Source organism: Emydura macquarii, unplaced genomic scaffold (genome assembly GCF_026122565.2).
Source record: "Emydura macquarii macquarii isolate MOO-44397 ecotype Brisbane River unplaced genomic scaffold, CSIRO-AGI_Emac_v2 contig_2422, whole genome shotgun sequence".
Classification (NCBI taxonomy): domain Eukaryota; kingdom Metazoa; phylum Chordata; order Testudines; family Chelidae; genus Emydura; species Emydura macquarii.
This window is the reverse complement of record NW_027132559.1, coordinates 31,828,415-31,854,583: the sequence shown is the minus strand read 5'-3', so window position 1 is coordinate 31,854,583 and position 26,169 is coordinate 31,828,415. Positions and strand designations below refer to the sequence as shown.

Genomic DNA, 26,169 nt, shown 5'->3' with positions numbered 1-26,169 from the left:
GAGGGCCCACACAAGGTCTGTGACTATTTAAGTTGCATTCAAATATTCTAGAGCCTCATCCAAAGCCCATTTAAATGAATGGGAGTCTGTCCATTGACTTAAATGGCTGTGGATCAGACCCTCAGTGCTTAATTGTTGCACAGGCCTTGTGTGAGCTTAATGAATGAATTTCACCCTAAGAGAATATGAACTTGATCCTGCAGTTCTTTCTTCTCAGAGTTCTTCCTGCAGGATTAGGTCCTCTATTTGTAGACTTGAGTTACAAATACATTGACATTTTAAAGTAAAGTACTGTATTTTAAACATTTTCCCTCTTTTACTTATCTGGCAAAATTCGAGCTTAGGACTATTAGAACTAATTATAGTTTAGGCACCTGAAGCAGTGCAAAATTACTTTTTTATGCCTTCATCAAGACTTTGATTCTTGCAGGGGAAAAACAAATCTTGGATGGACTCTCAGAAAGTAAGTAAAGAAGAAAGGGAGTTTAACATATATTTGTAATTAGCTGGTGCCTCTGAAAAAGGCATTGGTTAGTGCCCTGGTGACATCAGAGATGGTTTTTCCTTCTCCTCTTCTTCCTTCTCCCTTTCTACTCCCTGCTTCTTCCTCTTTTCCCTTTCCTTTCTTCTCCTTGAATCCCAATGATGGGATTGTGACACAAGTGCTAAGTCAACCTTCAAAAGACACATGGCCGAATGCTGGTATTGAGATAGCTAAGGTACGCAATTGACACCAAAGGCAGGAGTAGGTGAGTTTGTGGCATCGGAAGTAAGTGACTGATGTGACTGTCTCCCTTCTGTTCTTCATTCCTTGTGCCTGGAGCAAGTGGAATTGTGATGTCAAATATACATGGGATCACATAATAAGCAGAAGTGGAGGCAAACAGACATGTGTGGCCTCTTTCTGGCCTATTTTAAAGGTGACAGATCAGCGATTAACCTAATAAAAAAGTCAAGACCTCACTGTACACCTACTGGTTGTTGGCTTTCAAATTACCCAACTACATGAAAACCAGAGGAGACATAGTGAGACATTTCACTGGACATTCTTTCAGAGATACTTGGGAATTTATATATCTGCCCACAAAATAAATTCTATAGGCAAAAAGTCCTACGATGTGCAAGCACCTAGAACTAGAATTGAGTGAACAATGGGTTTTTTGGTTCACTTCCAATTCTGGTGGGGGGGAAATCAGAACATTTTTGAAATTTCAGTGAATCAAAACGTAAAGAAAAAAATGTTTCACGTCGAACAAAATATTATGTTCGACCTGAAACACTATTGTTTTTATTTCAATTGAACATTTTTCTAAACTTTTAAATAAAATTAAAGGAAATTTCTTCACAAAGTCTTTTTGAATAAAAACATTGAAATATTTAATTTAGAAAGTGTCAAAATGAAACATGATTTTAAAAATATTTTTAGGGTGTTTTTTTTAACTGAAACAATGCAGAGAAATTGACACAAATTAATGGAATGTTTTGGTGTCATCAAATCCTTTTCTTTTTTTTTCTTTTTTCTTTTTTTGCCAGAAATAAAATAAATCAAAATAAAATAAGTTTGGTAGAAATTTTTCACCAAGTTCTACTCAGAGCCTCCAAGGCACAGTGCTCTCCATTTGCAAGGACTTTTACATTCACCTTTGCAAAGAAATTGTAGCTATTCTACTCAGCCCACTGGTGTGTAACCGTCATTTGATGCTGGCAAAGAGGAGCCTTAGAGCTATAAGTAAGTTTCTCCATGGCTGTAACACTCAATTAACAATCATTAAAAGACCTTTCATGTTTAATAATTACATAAAATATTGACTTTCTAATAATGAATATTTCTTCTGCTCTGACATTGTAATAAACTAATTCCTCATCTCTTCCAGTGGACTCATTTACTACCAGCGCACATCATTAGATAGGCAAATGTTCACTATCTGGAGACTCAGAATGTCAACATTAATTAACAAAAATCTTAATTTCCAACTACATTTCACAGTTTATTCAGACTGCAAAAGTGTTTCTTACTTACCCAATTGCTGGGCGGAGTATGATGGCTACAGTTTTCCCATACATTAATATTATTGAGCAACTAGCATAGCTTGAACAAAAAATATTTTTGAGATCTCTGCAGGACTTTCATGAGGCTCCCAAAGAAAGTGTTTTGTTTCTCTACTGATGCTTATGTCTATTAATGTTGAATGTTTTTAATACAATAAATAGTTTACCTTCATTTGTGTTATGCACCTGATGTCAGGAGGGTAATACTGTATGATATCCTCTTGAGATAAGGATTTGAATACCTTGGAATGATGGGTTCCCCTACCTCTCCCCAAGTGCAATCATTTCTAGGAAAGCAGCAGAGCTGATTAAAATGAAAATAATAACAGATTCCAAGCCCATTACACCTAATGAAAGATGATCGTTTAAAGTCTAGGGTGAAAGAAAGGTATTTAAAGCAACAAATGCTGAACAATTCCAATCCTGGAAACTGAACATCCCTTTCTATGAACTAATCCATTCTTCTATATTTGCTATGGGATACCTTGAATTGTTATGACTATTGAATCCTTGTGTTCTATGGCCAGTAGCAGGAACTGTGGAAAATCCAAATGTCTCAATGAATAGTTCCATTCTCAGTCTTGTTTCTAAAAGCAGCATGCTGTAGTAGTATCAATACTATATCCACCCCTTTCAGTCAGACTCTCGCTGGGCCATCACCATCTGAAGCTGATGTTTCTGTAGTTTGCATATGATGTGTCCTGTCATCTGGTTTAACACTCTCTCTCAGTGGCATTAAAGTCTGCACTCCTCTTTTTTTCCCCCACCCTGTCATGAAGAGAATGCACAATGACCTGTTTGTCTCATTTTCCTCCATGCTAGGCCGACGTCTCTCCAGATTTTAATGCAACGAGTTCAGAGTCATCTACGTATTTTCCATTTAACTGTTCGTTGTTGGAATCATGATGATACAGGTAAACGGGGACCTCGGTGATAGACGTTGCTGTGTAGGAGGTAGAGCGCGTAGAGCAGTGCTCTCGTCGTCTTTGCCCCCACTGAGTCTTATACTGCATCCATTGCCTTTTTAGAGCTCCCTGTACCTGGAAGGGGAAATCAAACAATCATTTTATACTTATTACTAGTTGATGGAGTTAGCTGGGATGTGAACTGGCATAGCAAGGCACAAGCTGGCCCCCCTTCCCTTTGGTATTATTCTGGATTTTCTAGTTTGCAATATTAATGCAGCACCATGGCTTTCAACAGAAAATTTATTTGAATCTTCTCTTCTCCACCTTGTCTTAAAGTTCGAACTGGTTGAATAATATTCAAGAGTAATTTTATTCAGGGTGAAATGTCCTTGGTGTAGACAGCCAGCATACAGAGCTTAAGTAAAACTTTGTCTGTAAAGCTTAAGTGGTGTACACTGAGGACATTTCACCCTGACTAAACTAGCCATGAATAGCGAAATGGAAGTGATGAAAACCTGATGCTGGCCCTCTGCCTGGTGGTGATTTTCATCCTTCATACATACCCCATCACGGTGGGAAAAGCACTTTCCTCAGACAGCTGCAGTCAAATGTATTTCAGATAAGGAGGTTTGATTGTGACTCGGACTATGTAGCCAGGCAGGGGAACATGAACCTGCCGTAGCATCTTGCCTGCTTGCTCCTTCCCTGAAGCAGGTGTATGGAAAGTAAGAGGGTAATAGACAAAGCCAGCGTGTTGGGGTGGTAGTAATTTACTGCAAGAATGTGATGTAAATAACTACCCTGGTAGCAAGCAGGTGAGGAAACGAGACATACAGATGTGCCCCTGAATCACAGTGCTCTGCATGGTACAGATTACATACCACCCTTTCCTCAGGGCCATGTCTAAGGACACAGACTACCCCTAAACAGGGCTTACCTTGATTAAGATAGCAACATTTAAGAATCACTGATATCCCTACTATCGCCAGAACTCTAATGCATTTTATTAGTTCATATACAGTAAAATCTCAACCACACACACAACCAGCAGCAGCAGCCTCTGTGCCTCTCTGGTGTGATGGAGGGAAGTTACTGTCATGTCATATAAGGGTGAAGCTTCATTAGGCATTGCTAAGACGCTGAGATGCTTACTGAGCATACAGTGGGTTACATCACTAAGCTAGGAAGAGATATTCCAATTCCTTGCAACTTTGTATTTTTAAGCCATAGGACAAGCCGACTGATCCTACAAATCCTTCCTCATGCAAGTTGTTGCACTGACTTCAGGAGGACTACTCGCGTGAGCAAGCAAACATTTGCAGGACTGGGCCCTCAACACTTAATAAAAATGATATCCATGGCTAGTTTCAAATATCATCTCTTTTAGCTGTAGTCTAGTTCAAGACAAAGTGGTTAGAATTGTTTTCAGCTGGAGATGTGTGGTTTTTATTCACTTTCCCATAACTCAAGAATGGCTGAATGTATTTTTTGCTAGAGCCCAAGCACAGAAAAAGCATAGATTTTAATGGAAACCACTGTGCAGCTTACTTTTAAGGGGCATGACCAACGTTTACTCTGGTAAATGCTGATACAATTCAATGGGAACTGGCTGCATTAATGAGATTTTCATATCATACCACTGCAGAAATTTGATGAGTGAAAAGAAGCTGCGGTATGATCTAATGTGACAAGGCATTGCTAATAGAGCAGCAAAGTGTTAGTACAGAATTGTGAGGTATGTCCTGTAAGCAGCTTTCACCCTTGCAGTGGCTCACATCGAGCAAATAAGACATGTAACTGCAGTGGCTCACATCAGTGAAACCCACAGGAAGGGACCAGGGGAGTAATCTTTGCAAGGACTCATTCAGAGAATTTCTCCACATCATTCTGTGGGAGAGAAGCAGGCAAGGTTTCCCACCCACCCGTTGGGAAAGGGCTGGAGAGCAGCCCTCGAAACCGGTTGGATTGAAGGGAGGCCAGGGTAGCCTGTGCAGAAACCTTGTTTCTCTACGCTGGCTCTGGCCATCACCAGCCCCTTTTCCCTCTGGCCTACCTTGGAACACAACTGCACTAGGGCACGGTGAGCAGGGCCTGCCCCTGGCCATCACTGCCCTTGTGGCTACTGGAGTGTGGGTTGGTGCTCTGCAGAAAAGATGATTTGGAGTTTACCCTTTCTGAGTAAGCTCCATGTGGTCAGAAGGAGGAAGAGGATGTGTCCCCAGGTCTTGCTTCTGGCCCACCTATATCTTCCCCCTCCATGAGGATCCCAGGACCAATGAAAAGGCCCCAGTGGGTCCAGGGTGGGAGGGAATGCTGCTGCAGGGGGGTAGGTGAGCCCCTCATACACCCTCAAGCCTGCTCTAACTTGTGCTGTGGGCTGAAGTTGCATCAAGACAACTGCAGGTTGGGGACAAACATAGCTTAAAGAAGAGAGGCATGATCCTATCATAAAGAACTGCACAATCTACGGTGAGAAGCAGCTCATGTTAGTTTCACCAGGGGGTAAAGCTTTGGTAGTGGGTAGTTTGAAAGCGCGCAGACACTCCTCTCCCAGTTCAACCCAGGGTAAAAGTGCCATGAATTAAAACGCTCCAGCTAGTACCAAGTGCATAAGGTTAAAGTACGTGTGTTTTTAATTCTCTACAGAAATTTTCTGCTGCACTTACAAATTGAATGAAAGTGTGTTAAATTGTATTCCTGTGCTAACTCCAGCGAATAAGGAACTGATCTCAAATGACCGGATCCTCTGCTAATTATTTAAAAGAGATTACACAGACTTGAAATGTGTTAGCCACATTACTGTGCTTTTAAAAATCATGCGCATGACATTAATGTGTTAATAATCAAAGAGATTATCAGCTGGGGGCTGCCATGTGTTACAACACAGTGGTGCATGGAATAAACCAAAGTCTGAAGTACAGAGGACGTTTGTGTTTACTTTAATCTTCAGCTCTCTAAAACGTTTTCTGTTCTCGGCCATCCATTCTCACCTCTTTGGCAAGAAAGATATATGGCTATTTTTTCAGACAGACATTCCATTTTCTTGGCCACCCTTCCAGTCTAGAAGTAACCGCAGCACTGGAAGTATGGTCTACTGAGCAAGCTAATGCCAAAAGCTTCCGTCTGCATAGTGTCGTTGTTGGAGAGAGATACCGCAGTGCTGCTTGACGTTGTCACTTTACAAGAATAACGTTCTGCAATCATGTATGGGTCAGCTCTCAGCTTAGGGAACTGAGAAAAGTCATCCCCATAATTTACGCATTCCTGTTCTTTCCCTATCATTTAAGACACCAATAATGTATGATGGCTCCTCAGTCAGTGTCTTGGCGGACAGTGCTGTAGGCTGGACTTTTATGGAATGGTGGGAAATAATATGTAGCGAGGAAGTGGGCGTATGGCTTGCTGCAAATACTAATGTGAAATACTAGGTAAGGCTAATAAGTCTTGGGAGCATTAGTTTTGGAAAAACATCATCTGGTTGTGCTTTAAATGAAATGATCCAGTAGTACAAGGTAAATCACTGAGGCACAGAACTTCTGTTGTATTAATGCTAATCCCTTTGTCTGTTATATTATGTTTTCCCATGAAATATCACTCTGTGCGCTAGTGATCTGGTAGTAGCTGGATATACAGGTTTGGAAATTGTCTCTCATCAAGACTAAGGACCCGACTATTGCTTTAATCTACGCCATGCGTTCAGTCCAAGCAGCAACATGAGCCCTGGGAGGAACTCTGGTTGACCAGACAGAATTCTCCAGAGACCCAGGAGGGAACACATGCTGGAGTGGCAACTGTGCCAACCTTTAGGAACGGGGAGCAGATGTTCCTTTCAATACCAGGCCAACTCGTGTGCGTGTGCGTGTGCGTGTGCGTGTGCGTGTGAGAGAGAGAGAGAGAGAGAGAGAGCACGAGAGCTCAGACTGTCCCTTTCTAAGTCCTTTATTGAGGTGCCTAATGCTGCCATTGATGCTACGCTGGGCAATATCTCTGCTCCTCACCAAGGTTATGGTCCTTGCACCCCTTTCTCTTTCCTCGTGCACCTGAAAGACTAGCTGGAATTTAGAAGAAAGGGATGAAGAACAAAAAGGAGGTGAGACGTAGAAACCACCCTTTCCAGAGAGAGAAAATATTTCTGAGGATTATAACTGTCCCCTAGGTGAATCTCCATTGAACACTGTGGGCCTCTCATTTCCATGTGTTAAACCCATCACCCTACCCACTGATTTTATCTTTTGTCTAGTTTGTAGAAAATAATCTTCATCTACGGCGACTCTGATAAGTTTACTTAGTGCTTCGATAGCCATGTACAGAACTAAATAATACTCACACAGAGGCGGGGAACCAATTGCTATTATCCCAGTTTCACAGATGGAAACTGAAGTAGAGAAATGAGGTGACTTGCCAAATGCCACACAGGGATTTCTTAGCAGAGCTGGGCTGAGAACTCTAGCTCCTGCTCCTCGTCTTGATCTCAATCTATTAGATCACAGTGCGCTCAAGAAGGCTGGTTCTAATGTTTGTAAAATTAGACTAGATGAGTTCACATTGTTACTATCTTAAATTAGGTGCCCCCTACTCTGACATTCTTTTATGGACGATGTTTATATTTTTAACTCAAAAAGTACCAATTATGGGTGAAATCCACCTTCGGGATAAAGGCAGATGCAAAGCTTTCTGTGGGGGCTTCATGGTAGACTTGATTCCTGGCCCTGGGGATGGATTTCATCTTTATAGCATTCCCCTTTCTGCCACACTTCACCCATTTTCTTGGATTGTACAACCATAAGCACATTTTATGCTTCATGGATATCTACCAACAACTTACAGATTTGCAGAGACTAGCAGATAGCCTTGAGTCTATGTGTTATAAAATGTGCCCATAATTATTTTCAAATTATTGACGACTTGATCTATAAATGGGTTCATGAATTTTACACTGCTGTATGCACACATTGTGTGATATTACTAAATAGTAACGTGTAGTTTTTTAAAGCTTCCCTGATTGGCTGTTTGCAAAGGTAAGTGACACTCTCTCAGAGAATAATGAGATTTCTAAGCACATCTCTCATTGCCCTTGCTGGAAACCATATCTAACTCATATATATGATCAATTTAATCATGGATTCATTAGACCATCATCATATCTACAGATACAATCATGTAGTTAGATGTCCAAGCAATAGAATGCACCTGCAATTATTTAGGCAAGCAACTCTGTAGATGCAAAATTGGAAGCACCACTTTTCAACATCAGGCTCTATGTCTTATCTAATTTTAGGCTTTATTTAGTCCAAACATTCCTCAGTGATGTCCAAGTTTAATACATGTGCTATAGCCATGGAGATGCGTCTTGTTTCATTCCAAGTTGGTAATTTGCCATCAGAAGTGGATACCCAGTCACTAGGAAACAGTTTGTGACTACTCCTCTGCTGACCACCATATATGTCAATACGGCTATCGTAACTAAGGATCCAGTGAGTTTGTGTTCTGACTGTTCAGTGTGTCCTCTGATGCCCTAGCCATGGTTTGGATTTTCTGGCTGAGTGACAATCAGACAGACGGGGAAGATTCTTAAAGGGGCTGAGCAACCTGAGGAAGCAACTCCCACTAACAACTGTATTATAAAGCTGGAGATGTCATGTGTGGAGTAATCAATCCATATTTTGCAAATAGCCACCATCAAAATAGTACTTCATACTTAGCAATGTTGCTGAAACTTGGCCTTTGGTTTTCTGCTTAACACTACATTATGAGTAAATTAGTAAATCATATTGTAATTCATACTCTGTCATCTAATGTCTTAACTAATTTATGAGTGACACTTTGCAATACATTATCTATTACCACATTGCAATTTTTTTACAAGGACACGTAGGACATTACTTCACTGCTATACTTTGAAACCAGTAATAGGTAGAGAGCCCACTGGTTAGGGCATTCACCTGGGAGGTTACAGTCACTTGCTCCAATGACTAATTACTTATACACAGTGGAACAGCTTCAACAGGAGAGATTGAGAGAGCCTTGCTCCAGAGTACATCCATGGTCCAGTGGTAAGAGCACTTTCTATCAGGGTACTCTAGTTCAAATCCCTTCTCCCCATTAAGCAGAGGGGGAAAATTGAACCTGGGTCTCCCACCTCCTGGGTGAGCATTCTCACCAATGGGCTAGAAGGCCAGGGTGGTGTTGGGCACCACCACCTCTGTCTGATTGTGGGGGATTAGGTGTGCTGTGAGTACACTTAGTGGATGGCCCCTGCAAGCAACTTAGCCAGGGCAATGCCTTGCTTGAGCATCCTACTGGGTCTTAGGCTGAGAAAGGCAACACAGCACATAGCCTGAGGCAGCTGTGTACTTGCTCACTGGCAGAAATTTAGGCACCCTGGGTGAGAGCCACAAAGGAACTGAGGTGTTGTAGTGCATCATGTCACCTAACTTTTTAGTGCCTAGAAAATTTATGAAACAATTCTGTGAATCACAAAGCCTCAGTTAGGTGCCTAGCCTCCCACTACAATCAATGGGGAGAGACAGGCACCTTACATTGCCTAATCCTCATATTGCCATCTACAAAGCCAACACGCATGGTGGGGAGCCACCTAAGCTAGCCTCTGGGAGAGGATCGCTAGAGTGGTATGTGCTAAGCCCTACTCCTCTCATGGTGCTAGGTACCTAAGTATGGGCTGCAGGAGGCGCCGATCTCTGCTTGTGATCTACAAACTGGTGGAAGATAGGCGTTCGGCCACTTATGTTGCATGTGAAGCTTGAAGCAAAAACAGCTGGACATGTGTGTGTGTATGGAGGACCTCCTTTGTATTCTTTAGCTTAGTGGATAGGGTACTCCCCAGAATGTGGGAATCTCCGCTTCACCTGAATGGGAGAAGGGATTTGAAAAGGGATTGGCCATCTCTCAATTGAGTATCCGAACCAAAGGTCTATGAGACATTCTGGTGTGGGCTCCCTCAATCTCACCTATAGAAGTTGTTTCATTTTATTTAAATAATTGTCTAATTAAATATTAATTGGGCCAGTGAAGAGTTAGAATGACTATATGACCCAGTAGTTTGCGCATCCCCTTGAACTATAGTCAGTCCCTGTTCAAATACCTTCTCCTCCTCAGGAGGAAGGGGGACTCCTGCTAGGGCCTCCTGTATTTCAAGTTACTGCCCTAGCTGCTAACCTAAAGGTTATCAGAGAAGTCCTCCTCCTCCCTGCCCCATTCCCCAGATGTTTTGTGTGAACTTGTCTGAGGGACCTGATCTGGTAGGTGGCTTTGAGCATGTCTACTGGGTTGGGTCGCTACATGTGAGCTAGTTGAAGTAATGCCTATCTTCCCTGGTTTGTGAATCACTCTGGAGCTTAGGCGCCTAGAATGAGGGAGCAGAGTGCATGCTCAGAGGCAGAAACATAGGTGCTTAGGAAATCTTTAGTGCAAATCTTATGTACCGAGTGAATTTAGATGCCTGCAGGGTTAAGCAAGTGGGAGTTTTGTGGATCACAGAGATATCTAAAAACAGGACTTAGGAACCAGAGTACTTTTGTGGATCGCACCCTTAATGACTTTGGTTGCCTACTGGGTTAGGCGCCAGCTGAGCAAGGCATTTGATGATCTCAGTAGTGCCTAAATGTTGGAGTTAGGCACCTTAGTTCTTTGGTGGATCTAGCCCTTAGTCCATTTAGATTCTATGTCCTTGATTTTGGGATTCTATCAAGGATTTATAGAGGGGATGGTCTAGTATACTTAATCTTGCCTCAGGCCTGGTCTACACTACAAATTTAGGTTGACAGAATCTGCCTTACATCAAATGAATAATGTATGTGTCTACACTATTGGGTCCCTTCTGCAGACCTAACTCCCCTGTAACATCGACTTAATTACTCCACCTCTGCAAGAAGCATAGTGCTTAATTAAATGTTGATGGGTTGACAGAGAGGTGGTGTAGACACAGTGTTATGTAAAGTTGATTGAATTGGCCTCCAGGTGTGCCACAATGCTCCGCTGTGATCACTCTGGAGACCGTATTCAACTCTACTGCACAGTAGTCCCTTCCCTGATAAAGCCCTGGGAACTTTTGAATTCCCATTTCCTGTTTGATCACCATGGAGCACTCGCCAGATCAGTTGATCATGGTTACTCAATGCCCCAAACACTTTCCAGCCTGGAGTACACAGGTGGATCTTCTTGGTCTGTGGGGAGAAGAGTCTGTGCAGGCACAGCCCCGATCCAGCCAAAGAAACGTAGACATCTACAAAAAGATCGTGTGGGGCATGCAGGAGAAGGGCCACACCAGGGACATGCAGCAATGCCATCTGAAAATCAAGGAACTTCAGCAGACGTACCAGAAGACAAGGAAGGTGAACAATCATTCTAGTTCTGCACCACAGACATGCACTTCTACAATGAGCTGCATGTGATTCTCGGTGCTGAATTGACCTCTACCCCAAAACGCAGCGTCGATACATGCCTCAGTCAACAATGAGGAGGATATTCTGGACAAGGAAGAGGAGAGAACAGGAGACAAGCAAGCAGGGGATCCATTCTCCCTGAGAGCTAGGAGCTATTTTTAACTCTGGAGCAGTCCAGCCAGTCACAGGACAGCATGGTGGCCGAGCATGATGCCAGGGAAGGCACTTCTGGTGAGCAATTCCAATCAAACTGTAAAGGTTACATGCTCTTATATTTTATGTTTTATAGGAAGGACAAATGAGGTGCAGTGGGTATCTGCTTCTCAGGGGCTGCTCCAGCTACGTGGAGGGTACCCTGTGGAAAAGACTGTTTATGGGAACTGATGGGCAGGATTCCCTGGGAAGCCAATGTGAGGGGGAAAGAAATCCGATAGAGCTGGCTGTATTTTAAAGAAACCTTATTGAGGGTGCAGGAACAAACCATTCCAATGTGCAGAAAGCATAGCAAATATGGCAGGGGAGCAGCTTGGCTTAACAAAAAAGTCTTTGGTGAGCTTAAACACAGAAAGGAAGCTTACAAGAAGTGGAAGCTTTGACAGATGACTAGGGAGGAGTATAAAAATACTGCTTGCGCATGCAGGAGTGAAATCAGGAAGGCCAAAGGCACTATTGGAGTTGCAGCTATCAAGGGACATGAAGGATAACAAGAAGAGTTTTTACAGGTATGTTAGCAACAAGGAGAAGGTCAGGAAAAGTGTGGGCCCCTTACAGAATGGGGAAGGCAACTAGCAATAGATGATGTGGAAAAAAGTACTTGATGCTTTTTTTGCCTCTGTCTTCACAGACAAAGTCAGCTCCGAAACTACTGCGCTGGGCAGCACAGAATGGGGAGAAGGTGAGTAGCCCTCAGTGCTGAAAGAACAGGTTCAGGACTATTTAGAAAGGCTGGACATGCACAATCCATGAGGCTGGATGCAGTACATCCGAGGGTGCTGAGGGAGTTGGCTGATATGATTGCAGAGCCATTGGCCATTATCTTTGAAAATTCATGGCAATTGGGAGAGGTCCCAGACTATTGGAGAAAGGCAAATATAGTGCCCACCTTCAAAAAAGGGAAGGAGGAGGAACCGAGAAATTGCAGACCGGTCTGCCTCACCTCAGTCCCTGAAAAAATCATGGAGCAGGTCCTCAAGGAATCCATTCTGAGGCACTTGGAAGAGAGGAAAGTGATCAGGAATAGTCAGCATAGATTCACCAAGGACAAGTCATGCCTAACCAACCTGATTGCCTTCCATGATGAGATGATTGGCTCTGTGGATGTTGGAAAAGTAGTGGATGTGGTATACCTTGACTTTAGCAAAGCTTTTGATACAGTTTCCCACAGTATTCTTATCACCAATTAAAGAAATATAGGTTGGCTGAATGGACTATATGAAGGATAGAAAGCTGGCTATATCATCAGGCTCACAAGGTAGTGATCAATAGCTTGATGTCTAGTTGGCAGCCAGTAACAAGCAGAGTGCCCCAAGGGTCAGTGTTGGGGCCAGTTTTGTTCAACATCTTCATTAATGATCTGGAGGATGGGATTGCACCCTCAGCAAGCTGGGGGGAGTGGTAGATACGCTGGAGGGTAGGGACAGGATACAGAGTGACCTAGACAAATTGGAGGATTGGGCCAAAAAAAAATCTGAGGAGGTTCAACATGGACAAATGCAGAGTCCTGCACTTAGGACAGAAGAATCCCATGTACTGCTACAGACTGGGGACCAACTGGCTTGGCAGCAGTTTTGCAGAAAAGGACGTATGGGTTACAGTGGACAAGAAGCTCGATATGAGTCAACAGTGTGCCCTTATTCCCAAGAAGGCTAACAGCATATTGGGCTGCATTAGTAGGTGCATTGCCAGCAGATCGAGGGAAGTGATTATTTTCCTCTATTCGGCACTGGTGAGGCCTCATTTGGAGTATTGTGTCCAGTTTTGGGTTCCCCACTACGGAAAGGATGTCGACAAATTGGAGAGAGTTCAGAGGAGGGCAACAAAAATGATTAGTGGGCTGGACCACATGACTTATGAGGAGAGGCTGAGGAAACTAGGCTTGTTTAGTCTGCAGAAGAGAAGAATGAGGGGGGATTTGACAGCGACCTTTAACTACTTTAAGAATGAGGGTGTTCCAGGGAGGATGGAGCTAGGCTGTTCTCAATGGTAATAGATGACAGAACTAGGAGCAATGGTCTCAAGTTGCAGTGGGGGAAGTCTAGGTTGGATATTAGGAAAAAGCTTTTTCACTAGGAGGGTTGTGAAGCACTGGAATGGGTTACCTAGGGAACTGGTAGAATCTCCATCCTTAGAGGTTTTTAAGGTGCGGCTTGACAAAGCCCTGGCTGGGATGATTTAGTTGGGGTTGGTCCTGCTTTGAGCAGGGGAGTGGACTAAATGATCTCCTGAGGTCCCTTCCAACCCTAATCTTCTATGATTCTATGTGCACAGGGATGACCCAGGAATCCTCCATGGAAATCTCCAGGAAAGTTTCATGGAGGTATTCTGCAATCTTAATTACTGCGGTGACTGGATGTTGATTTAAATCAAATCAACTTAACTTTGTAGCATAGACATTCCCTTAGTGTCTAAATGAGGTCCCTTCCATCCCTACATTTCTATGGTTCAGACATCCCTAAACACAAACACAAAGTTATACCCACAGTTATTTGCACCTGCAGTTGGAGGTCTGGTTAAAAGTATTGGGCTAAAAAATCTTCAGTGTGATTTTGTTACATGGCAGATATTGTGTAATTATTCCCATTGATTTTCCAGTTAATTATGATCGATGTTATTACAAGTATTAGTTATTAATGTATGTACAGATGTGTGTAGCTTTACAGGGTGACATATTGAGTCTTGATTTTTTGTTGAAGGAAGTTGCATACCTATCTCTCTTTGCGCAATGCTGAAAACTGACCTCTTCAAGTGCACCCAATTTGTACAAGAAATATCTTGTTTTAATTTCAGTAGAGTTTCATGGTAATGCTCCCAATATGTTTCAAAAGTATTTTTCTGCTAAACTGTTAAACTTTCAGAAAATGGCTTGTTGTAGCTATTAAAGCAGCTCTTGATGTGTCTTACCACGCTATTTTTATTTAAAATACCATAATGATAGTGGAGTAGACCTAAAAGCAGTAGTAGGCATATAACATATTGAACCAGCTATCAGAGAGTGGGAGAGAACTTTCACTCAGGGGTTTTTATTTATCAGTTATTACTTACAAATCATAAACCTTAAGAGAGGCCAATACTGCTCCTCAAATGAGTGAATGAAATGGCACTTCATAATGACACAGTACTGCTTCTCTGCATATATCATCCTAAGAGTTTGTATCTCTCAGTTTAATTAGACAAGCAAGTTAACTTTTAAGGTCAGGTGTTGGATTGAGATAGTATATGGTGGGTGTCTATAATGGCATTTGTAAGGGAACCCAATCACTTTTTTGCAGGATAAAAGCTATGATTTAAAAATAGATTCTAGGCTTATGGCTATAGATGGAAATAAAAGCTCTAAGAGATTGTCATTACTTCCATTCATCTCAATAGAGTGTTGACAATGGTGCCTAACGATCAAAATTCACCTATTAGTGCCATTGACTATTTCACTGTTGATTATTTTAGCCAATCATCAAGCTATTCTGGGAGTGGAGGCAGAGTTTAGGTTTTCAAAGGTGGCTGATGAAGAGTGTAACCTACTTTTTCCCTTCCTCTGACCTCTGTCTTAGATTAAATTGAGAAGCTAGAGGGTGTACCTTATATTCCACCATCTGCTCTGTAAAGATCACAATCCCAACTCATGAACTTCCCAGAGATGTTGCAAGGATAAATGAGCATTTCTACAGTGCGATGAAAGTGTAAAGCACTATATCACTTATGCATGTAAAATACAGATTTATTGTGCTCCAGTTATGTCAATTGTGAACTATAGTCCAACTACTTTAAGAGGCTGACTTTTGTTCAATACAACTGATGAATTTCACATGCTTACCTCTCCATTGAAGAAGCAGAATATAGTTGCAACAAGTAAGCCCTAAGGAAGAAGGACAAAAAGAACATAGATAAGAATATTCAATGTTTGTGCATTATTTGCTAATTCAAGGCTTAGAGTCATGAGATGAAGGCATTATGCTAGTCTCCCATCTCTACAACCTCAAATGACCATCCTGGATAGGTTTATAGTCAGGTATTACAGTATCCCATTGATTTTTGTCTTTCCACCATGTTTTACTAGTGCCTATGTTGTCATGGTCTGCTGCCATTACCAGTCATTCCATTTCACATGTTTGCCATTAAGCATTATAGTTGCTTCTGGGGAGTGCTAGAAAAGGGAAGTTAAAAGGGCAGATCTTAGTCCAAGGTAAGGGGAACAAAGCAGCTCATTGGCACTGATTCTTGAGGAAGAAATGATGGAGGTAGAATGACCTAGATGCTACTACTCTTTTTTTGGAAGGGGCATGCAAAGGGAACTGGACAGGCCAGGTGCCATGGCTGCTTTTTCAGCAGGAATGGAGTGCCCCAGGAGCTCTTAACTGGAATGTGTATTTGGAGAAGTGAGGCTGGGAATGGGAGGCAACATATGCCTATGTGGGAGGATGGAAGCATCAGTGGATAGGAAAGAAAGAAGAGAGAGAATGGACTGAGCAACAGGGGAGAGGGAAAAAAAGAGAACATTGGCCATAACTTGGCCTTCACTGTTTAAAATTAATCTAAGTATCACAACAGGAGTTAAGAGGGATATTTAATTGCTGCCACAGCAAAATGAAACAGGGTCAGGTCAGGTCAGGAACATGCGATGAGGAAGTGCAAAATAAATAAGAGCAATTTCTCACACTTAGGTACTGCAATGCAGAGCCACTTAAGTAGAAAAGATTTTTTCCTAAAAGATTTCTACACTGTGTTCTTAAAGGTATATTAGATGTTTTTAATAGCACTACATAACCACATTTAAAGTCAAGTGCATTCATTTTAAATCGCTTAAAATATTCCTTAAAAACAGTGATAAAATAAATGTAGTAATGAATTTTAGGGGAAAATTGCAATGCAGTGGGTTAGCATTCCCAAGGGATGCTGTGGGGAAAAAAAGGTGTGTGGGGGGGACAAGGTTAGAAGTGTTGTAGCAAAATCTTTCAACATCAAGTCAATTGATTGCCAGTTAACTGGATGTCGTTAACACCACTGTATAGTTTGGACACTTCCCAAATATATGTTCCAGGCTACAACCCCAGGGGAGCTAGCATTTGAGGAGTATCCAGACTAGCATTTACAACCACTTTGAGTACAATGGCAATCAATAAACTGAAGGTTAAAATCCTCTAGTGATGACAAGTCCAATGTGACTGACGAATACCAATCTGCCTTGGTCAGAGTGATAAAGAAAAGAACATAGAACCATTAGGAGCAAAAGATCCACAGTAGACAATGCAGGAGAAAGGAGAGATATGGTTCTGAAAAAATGATTTCTACTCATTTTTAAGAATGAAATGGTGTGATTCTCATAAACTTCAGCCCAGATTCTCCAGTTCAGCAAAGCAGTGCTGAGGGGAAAGAGGGAAGGCAAAGGTGGCTTTACGCTTCCCCTTTGCTGCTCCATGATCCTAGAGCAAGCTGGGAGTTGAACTGCCTTAGAATCATAGAATATTAGAGTTGGAAGGGACCTCAGAGGTCATCTAGTCCAACCCCCTGCTCAAAGCCTTCTAGGGCTGCTCTGAATTGTAACCAGTTTTGGCCAATTGCCTATGGCCCCAAGGGACTGTTTCAGTAGCTGGGAACTGGTGAGTTACTTTTATGCTTTGCCTCATCCCCTTTTCTCCAGCCAACCCATTGTGAGCAGGGAAAGCTTAATAGGACAGCAAAGCCACCTTTGAGGTTACTTTTGTGCTTCTAGATTTGGCTCGTATGTGTGATACAGTTGTGTCAGTAGCACACTTCATTATGTGCTCCCTTCTATGGCATATGGCATAAACACAAGAGATACCACTAAAGAAAATACAATCCATACAAGTAAAAATGAATGCTCACTTACTGTAGTTTAAAGTAACAAAAGTTACCTATGATCTTGAAAAATTCAGTTGCAGCTGACTGGGCATTATTCTGAGTGGAAGCTTAATTCTGTTCTGGGGTTTAGAGAGCTTTTCATTTATACAACCAAGCATTTTTCAAAGCTGCATTTCTTAGCCTACTGAAAAGATCTATTTCTACATTGGCTTCATGTTCCTGTTTTCAGTGTTGTCAATTTTCTTTCCCCCTCAAGATATTTCAGAAGAAAGCATCTGAATCTCTCTCCATTCACATTAGCTTTTTGTTACATTGTTAAAATGCTCTTTAAATTCCTTTGCTTTTATGTTAGCATGAACTGGTTACATTCATTATCTGAGTAGCCCAGAATGCACAGTGTAACAATAGATGAACTATCCTAATATTGTAATAAGGACGTGCTAAGGCTTAATTCTCATGGCACTCTTTACAGAGCATAGTAAGATATCCAACATATATATGTCATAGAATTGTTTTTTGACTTCAAACCTTCCAAAAGTGAAATCAGAAACAAGCTTTGCAGAAATCAGACACAATGTTGATGGCAGTTTCTTTGAAGGGATAATGAATGTTCAGGAAGTTGTTCATCTATGGTTTTGGAATAAAGAGTGTCTGTTTCCAAACTGGAAGTTATGTTTCTCTTTATTATAGACCAGTCCTTTATGTAAAACTGTGGAAAGGCAGATACAGTGAAATGACTGATTCAAAAATCAGGCATGCCTAATGAGCACGATAAGTGACAGAAAAGGTGAAACAGCTCAGAGTAAAAGCTGCAGTTACGCAATTCATAGTATAAAGCATTACTGTTTGGACATGCCATCCTTGTGATCATAATGAAAACAAAAAGATCACACCCTCACATCCACTAAGGGATGGTGTTCAGCATTTGGAAAAAATTGTTTGTTTGATTTCTGGAAAAACTTTGTCAGTTCACAGCTGTAAGGGGCAAGGCCATCAAAGCTACTGATAAGGGCAGCAGATGTGCTAGAAGCTCACTGCTAACTGGCTGGCTGCAGAATTAGCCAGTACTTCTGCTGAACAGCCAGTGGAGATGTCTACATAGTATTTTGGAGAGAGCATCCCAGTCCGGATCGACAACATTGGATTAGTAGGGCTCTGGCTAGGGCTCTAAAAACTGCTGTACAAACAGTGCTTTGAAGTTGTGACTTGGGCTGGAGCTCAGGTGCTGAAGTCTGGGGGCCGGGAATGTGGGCATGACCCGCAACGTCAAAGTGCTGTCTATACAGTTAGTGTGAGTCCCAGTAGCCCAAGTCTGTCGATTTAGGCTGGGAGGCTCACACCTGTTCACTCCCCAATGCTGTGTAGACACACCCATTGTGACCTGTGCTTGCAGAGAGGGAGGGACATCTTAATAGCATGACAGGCACTTTAATCTGGTAGACAAATCTCTTATTATATTCCCCGTCCCACTCTTGGCTGCGAGTGGGAATATGATAAAATACAAGATCAGATAAATAGAGAGGGGAAGAGATGTGAGGGACTATTAATGATTGGCGTTTATGCCAAAAGACACATCTCACAAATCTACTCCAGATCCTCTCAGGATCCTACCCTGAGGCCTCTAACTTGCACGTATCAACATTCATTCATTTTTCACTATTCTTTTAAATCGTCACTTAAGCGCTTGTTGCTCCTTTCTGCATTAAAACAATTCTAGGAGCTGATGGGAAGTGAGAAGTGGCCGGAGTAATACTTGTTCTGCCCCTTATGGAAATTGTGATCAACCTTATCTGCATGAATTTGGGCCAGGAGCCAACTCTTTTTGAAAGCATTACTATTTATTGATTTGTATTGCACTAGCACCTAGGGGACTCAGTCATGGATCAGGGACCCATTGTGATAGGTGCTGTACAAACGCATGCCCCAAAGAGCTTACCATGTACATATAAGACAAGAGACAAGAAGTGGCTACAACAGGCAGATGGGAGCAACACAAGGAAACAAAGACTCACTCCTGGTTGGCGTGGCCTGCAGTGATCACATGACACCAGCTGCCTAACCATTTGGGGGGTTTTCACAGGCATCGTGGCAGAGGAGAGTTTTACAAGGAGCAATTTGAAGGAGGACATTGAGATTTAGCCTGAAGGCTAATGCACACTGCTAGGATGAGATCAAGGACACTCGCACAGCATAGGTTTCTAACATTAAACTGAAAAAAGCAGATAACACGGAGAGTTGTTTTCAATTACAGTCAATACTCTCTTGTTCTTGAACATTAGGGCCTCAGACACTTGCTGTTGGATAAAAGTTGCTACTTCATTGGGGCTGTGAGTGTGAGGATGACAACTCCTATCTTTAACACTAGGACTGCCCAATACTGCGAGACTGTTAGGGCACATCTACATAGCCCATGGAAGCATGTCTCCCAGCTCGATCTCTGAAGCCTGGGGATGGGGGTGGGCTTCAGAGCCCAAGCTCCAACCTAAGCCACAACTTTGAAGCACCGTCTACAGTACACACCTATTTTTAGAGTGCTAGTGAGAGCCCCCTAGCCCAAGTTGGCCGACCCAGGCTGGGAGGCTTGCTCCAGTGGGCTGAATAGACATACTCTCACTCTCAGGGATTTCTTTTACCTGAACATATGCCATGCGCTTTCCTTCTGCACTTATGATGTAAGGTCCTAGTATATGAAAAATCTTTTCCATTTTTATTTTTGCTCTATCAGCATTCACAGCTCTGCAAGATCTTTCTCCTTAACCGAGAAACTGCAGAGCCACGCGTTTGCTGAGCTAGGGGATTTAGGGTATGATTGATTTTAAGGTTGCTGTGTTTGTACTCTAGCTTTAAACAACAGGGAGCTGCATTTCTAAGAATATCACTGGTGGGGGCCACTGAGTCCTTCCTTGAGGACCACAATGTGCAGATGGCTCCTTAAATTTCTCTTTTCTGTATCTCCCATATTCTTTGCTGATACCATTAGTTTCCGCTTGAGCTGCTACACTCTTTGAAGCACTCATCCTCCAGATCAAATCCTCTCTCTGCCTCCTCGATCCACTGTATAGAGTAATTAAGCTGCTCTGCTATATTTTGTCTGAGACATGAGATAACAGTGATTTTGGGGGGAAAGCATACAGCATGACTGATGTTAGTTTTGGATCAACGCCTTTAGTTAATGCTTCTGAAACCCTTTTTTTTTAACTACTGAAACTCTATGAAGATCACCTGAACCAGAGCTTTCTGTTGAACCGGTTCTACTTTACCAGCATTGAGACATTTATGTGTCTTCTTCAACTGATATCTAGATTTTTGCCATGTCTGGAAGACATTATTGGTCTAAGCACATTCGTTGCTCTACAGTTATTTGGTTTGGTTTTCACTTCACTACAACATCCTAAATTGGAGTTACAGTCTGAAAAGTGACTTGTGCAAATAGCTTCTGGGCATTTCACATGTCTTGTCTCTCAATGACTCCGTATTAAATTTGCTCATTTTACCAATAAAGAGATGCTTGCTAACTGCTAGCCTACACACTCTGCCTGGGTTTCGGCAGCCAAACTGCCTGCCTTCTGGATTGTGCCTCATCACCAGGAATAAAGATTTTGCAGGTCTGATGTTGCCCTCAGTTATACCTGTGCACCTCCACTGTCTCCAAAAGTCTGCCCTTAATTACACCTGGGCAACCAATTGCCTGTCCACCTAGTGTCTTCAGTGGAATTGTACTACTTAAATGATGGCTTCAAAGACAGTGGGGGTTGGACAGTTGGTCTTGAAACTGGAATTTAGTGAAGCATTCTGGCGAGGATGCAGGTATGAGCCAGAATGAAATCTGGTGCACACATGCAGGTCCTACAGAGCAGAGAGTAGAAAAGAGCAGTAAATGTTTATTTGCCATCAAATTGAACAAGTTTACTCCTGCATGCAGAATGTAACTGTGCTTTAAGGAAATGGAAACTGAGATGTGAAGTGTCCTACTCCGGGTTGTCTCTGTATTGCCCTTCCCAATTAATCACTAGTACTGCTCAGGCCCACGTAACTCTAATGTTCTGGAGAAACAGAAATCTTGCCTTCCAAATTAAACATTAAATATTTAACATCTCTGTAAAATTGATCTTACTATATGGTGCTGAAACTTGGAGACATATTAAGACCTTACTACCTAAACTGCAAGTTTTGATAAACAGCTGCCTTAGAAAATCCTCACGATCAGATGGCTAGAAAAAAAAGCACAAATGAAGAACTCTGATGGAGGACAAAGCAGAAATTGCTAGGACAGGAAATTATGGAACGAAAATGAAGATGGCTAGGATAAGATAGAGGCCAGACCTGAATAACATAACAAGACAGGCACTGACACACAGGGCAAGAGGACATGAGGTAGACCAAGGATAACATGGAAACACACAATCGAAGCAGAACTGAAAGATCAAAATGATATAGGAAGAAGTATTAGGCCAGGTCTACACTAAAAAGTTAAGTCGACCTAGCTATATTGCTCAGGGGTAATTCACACTTCTGAGTGACAGAGGTAAGCTGACCTAACCTCCAGTTTAGCCAGCACTACTGCCGCTCAAGGAGGTGGATTAACCACAGAGATGGGAGAACCCCTACACTGGGGAGCGTCTACAATGAAGTGCTACAGCTGCAGCTTTTCTAGTGAAGACATAGCTTAAGGTCCTGTCTACACTGACAGGCAAATTTGGCATCAGTCAACAGGAGTTATACAAGCTACGTAGAGTAGCTTGCATAACTTATGTCAACTTCCGAAATTACCTTCTGTGCGCTGTCTCCACTATGCTGCGCCAACAAGAAATGTGTACCTGTCGATGCAGCACTACGCTTTTTGGGGAGGTGGTTTTATTAAATCGATTTCTGGATCGATTGAGCAGGTTGTCACTTCTGCTCAACTGATCTGGATAAATCGATCTGATGGCGGTGAATTTGCCGCCATCAGTGAAGACATACCCTAAGAGTGCAGCAGCAAAGATGGAAGGCAGTGGTGAAAGCCCTATGTTCTGCATGGAATAGAGAGGCATAAGAAGGTAAGAGACTGTTCAGTTACGTGAGGCACTGTGCAGAGGAAATATCTATAAAGTCTCTGCTATTGGCCAGGTTGAGGGAGGGAAGATGGTGAATCTCCTGCTCAGAAATGGTTGATGCTGAATGCTTGTGTGCTCACTATCCCATTCTCTCACCACTAGAACCTCCACTACTGCCCCTTTTACACAGGAATATGTGGTACAAAAATAGTGCTCTAGAAATAGTCATGTTGCAGAAGACGTATTTTTGCCATTTTTAGTGGCTGAAATACACCAAGAGAATTTAAAATTAGCAGCAACCCAAGTAAATGAGAACAGAAAAATGAAAGAAACATTTATCCCATCAGGAGTAGCCCCACAGCTCTAGTTTTCCATGGCAAGATGAAAAAGTTTCTGTCTGCTTTGGCACCAAACACTGGGAATGTTTATGTCCTTTCAAACCTGGATATGTATGAATGCATATACTGTAAAATGGAGCAAAGAAGCATAGTATTTTAAATGGTTAATTTGCTTCTGCATAAAGCAATTACTCCACCTTTCAGCAGGAGTTGAATTTACAGGCTCCAGGCTATCTCTATATAAAAATATTCAACCTGCTCTTAGACAATACAGAGCAAACTTCATGTAATTGAGGCCTGTGAGTTGTCTCCTTATTTTGACAAGGCAAGTGCTTAAATACTGAGCATTTTGCTCAGAAGCTGATACAAAAATGTTGAATTAATCTTATTTCTTATGAAGGGCAAACACCAATTTTCAGGAGCCAGGATTCAGTAAAGTATTTAAGCACATGAGCATCTTTAAGCTTGGGAATATCACCGTTGACAGTAGTGGGATTATTCAGATGTTTAAAGTTAGGCCCATGCTGAAGTTAGGCCCTTGTTGAAGCAGGGCCAGGGAGACTTATGTTTGGATCGATTGCAGTCAGAGAAGAATTAACACCTGAACTCCCTGGTGCACACCATTTCACTGCTTTATGGGCTACCTCCTGCTTTGCCATAGATATCAGGTCATCTCTTCAGGCCACTGTGGAGAAATTTCTTCATGCTCACAAGGGACTCCTGAGTGCTGATTCAAGGAACCTTTGTGCAACAGCCTGTAATTTTGTGTGAGATATATGAGAGTAGGGTGATGTTTTTCATATGAAGCCAGTGTGATTTTATATGCTTTTGAAAATTATGTCTTCCAAGGAAAATCTATAATTAATTTGATGTTCTGGAATTCAAATATTTCCTTTGTGAAACTTACATTAGTGGATCTTGCTGTTTAGTTGGATGGATGTGTCCATCCCTCTAGCTAGAGCCTCTGCTTCTGAGATAGCTGTTGTGCTTTAACTACACTTAAGGGGTGAAGTATCTCTTCTGTTTGATGTAATCTTCAGTTCCACATATTTTGAAACTGCACAATTTGTACTGATGAGATGATGAGGGGAGCTATTAATCTCCATTTTAGAGATCCATTGGAACCACTATGGATGTGATGCAGATCGGGAGTAGAGAAACCATTTGAAAGATTGATTTAAGGTTTAGAGGGGTTGGGGAGCAGCCAGCCCTGTTTTGGAGAGTAGACCTGCAGGCAAGTGCTGGGAATCATCTGGCAGCGTCAGGTGATTGGGTCTGATTACCAGCTAGGGGATATAAATGGAGGCCCCAGCGCCCTAAGGGAGCTGTGATTAGGAGAGGGCTAAGAATATACTCTTCTGTGACTATAGTAGAGAACTGTGAGGGGGAGGGAGCCCTGTAGACCACTTGCTATTGGGGTGGAGGTCTTGTCTATTAAGCTTCCAGAAGCCAGAGGGCCCCACAATCTAAGTTGAGAACAAGACTATTACATTATTTTGTTGCTACAAGTTTCCTTTTTGTACTGGAGAATAAACCCTCAGGTAAAGGCCATGAACTAAACTGGGCAGTGCTGATTATTTTTCCCAGGCTGGTGATTGAGTCCACCAGTCTACATCATTTTTCAGTGCTACAATTGGGAAAAAAAAGTCTTCCGTTTTATAACTTAGGCCAAAATCCTCCTAGCAGATCTGTGGAGTTGATCTCTATGTGTAGTAACACTCACGATGTGATAATACTGAGGTACTGTACAAAATAGCCTATCAAAGCCCAGAGAATGAATAGCATATGAATAGCATCTTCAGTGAGGCAGAATGTTGAGGAAATAGACTACTTCTGCTTAAAATGATGACTGTGGAGGATAATCTCATAAAGAAGAGTTTAGCGTGAGAGTGGCTCCTATTATTCAAATTAACCTGTACTATGAGAAACCTAGGAGGGAACATCTCACTTTTGTTTTCTAGCTGGGAATAAAACTGTGAAAAAAAGTATAGTTTCTTCTGGGAACAAATATTCTGTCATTCATGATCTTTAGTCATCCTATTTTTACGATGACTGCAGCACTGCAGTCTGAATTTGTAATTGTTGTGAGTGGAAGATTTGTTCACTATGTCAAATCACAATTGTCACATTCTGCTGCAACAACTGCTGTTACTGAAAAATAAACAAACCTGAAAGCTGCTATACTATCTATAAGAAGATGCTGGGAAAACAAGTATTTAAACAATTCAGAACTGAACATAAAAGTTACAGTGAAACCATACAAAGAAAGAACTGCTTATTACATCAACAGCGCTAGAAGAAAATGAGCACACAGAGTAGAGCTCAGATATGTGACTGTTCTGAATATATGATTGTTATAAGAATTACCTATAAAAGAAATGCTCTAAAAATGATCCAAAAATCTAACTCACAATAAAACTACCAAAAAAAGAAAAATCTGCATTGTGATACTCAGCTAAGGATCACACACTAAGATAACTGCAGGGCAGTCATGAAATAACTTACATACTGCTATGTAGTACATTATGACCATATGCCAAACATTGACACAGTAGAACTTCAAAGATATGAAGAACCTCAGGAATGGAGGTTGTTCGTAATTCTGAACCATTTGTAAGTCTGAACAAAACATTCTGGGACAGTATCCTGCAGTTAGTGTCTTCCAGCTGAGGCTGGGAGAGATCACTGCAAAGGCTGCACCTGGCAATACTGCGGCTGGTTTGCAAACAGTCCCTGCCCTATTCCTGTTTCTTGCCTTTGGGATGAACTGGGAGGGGGGCCTGCCCAGCACCATTGGTGCTACAAGCTCCAGCCCTCAGCTGCCTCTCCCCAGGGGTCGTGCTGCTCAGTGTACTGCTTGCCATGATCCAGTGGCAGGGGGTTGGCAGCAGCCCGCTGCCAGCACACCTCCCTCCCCTGTGGTTTGCACTCCCAGAGGTGCTGGCAGGATCCAGGAGTGCAGCCATGGGCAAAGCTTGGGCCGCATCAGTGCACAGGCTCTGGCCCTTTAAAACTCCTCCAGAGCTCTGACTCCCACTCCAATTCCAGGCCAAGTTTGGCTGCAACCTTCAGTTCCCTGCAGCATCAGCAGCTCCCTGCAGCAGCTTTCTTTGCTGTGCTGGAGGGGTGTGTGTGAAAACATCTTCCCCCTTCTAGTGGGGTAGGATGGGAGGGGGTGAAACAGCACCCTTGGTTTACAGGAAACAGTGCAGACCTTGGGCTGTTTCTGCTTTGCATGCCAACCTTTAAGATGCAAGACAGGCACAGTATAGTATTTGCTTTCTTTTTTTCCCCCCTTCGCTGCTGCCTGATTGCTTACTTCCAGTTTTAGATGGTGTTCAGTTGACCTGTCAGGTTGTAACTCTGGTGTTCATATCTTTGAGGTTCTACTGTAATTATAAGG

General features: G+C 42.3%; 1 protein-coding gene across 1 annotated transcript in view; it reads right to left on the bottom strand.

Moving 5' to 3' along the window:
• Window positions 1-1,431: 1,431 nt before the first annotated feature.
• CALCR (calcitonin receptor) overlaps window positions 1,432-26,169 on the bottom strand; it is a 103,565-nt gene continuing 78,827 nt past the window's right edge. Inside the window, exons 12-13 of the mRNA XM_067561695.1 lie at window positions 15,387-15,428; window positions 1,432-3,089 (exon numbers count right to left, since the gene is read on the bottom strand). Of these exons, the coding sequence (XP_067417796.1) occupies window positions 2,868-3,089; window positions 15,387-15,428 (264 nt within the window). The 3' untranslated portion in view covers window positions 1,432-2,867. The remainder of the gene's footprint in view (window positions 3,090-15,386; window positions 15,429-26,169) is intronic.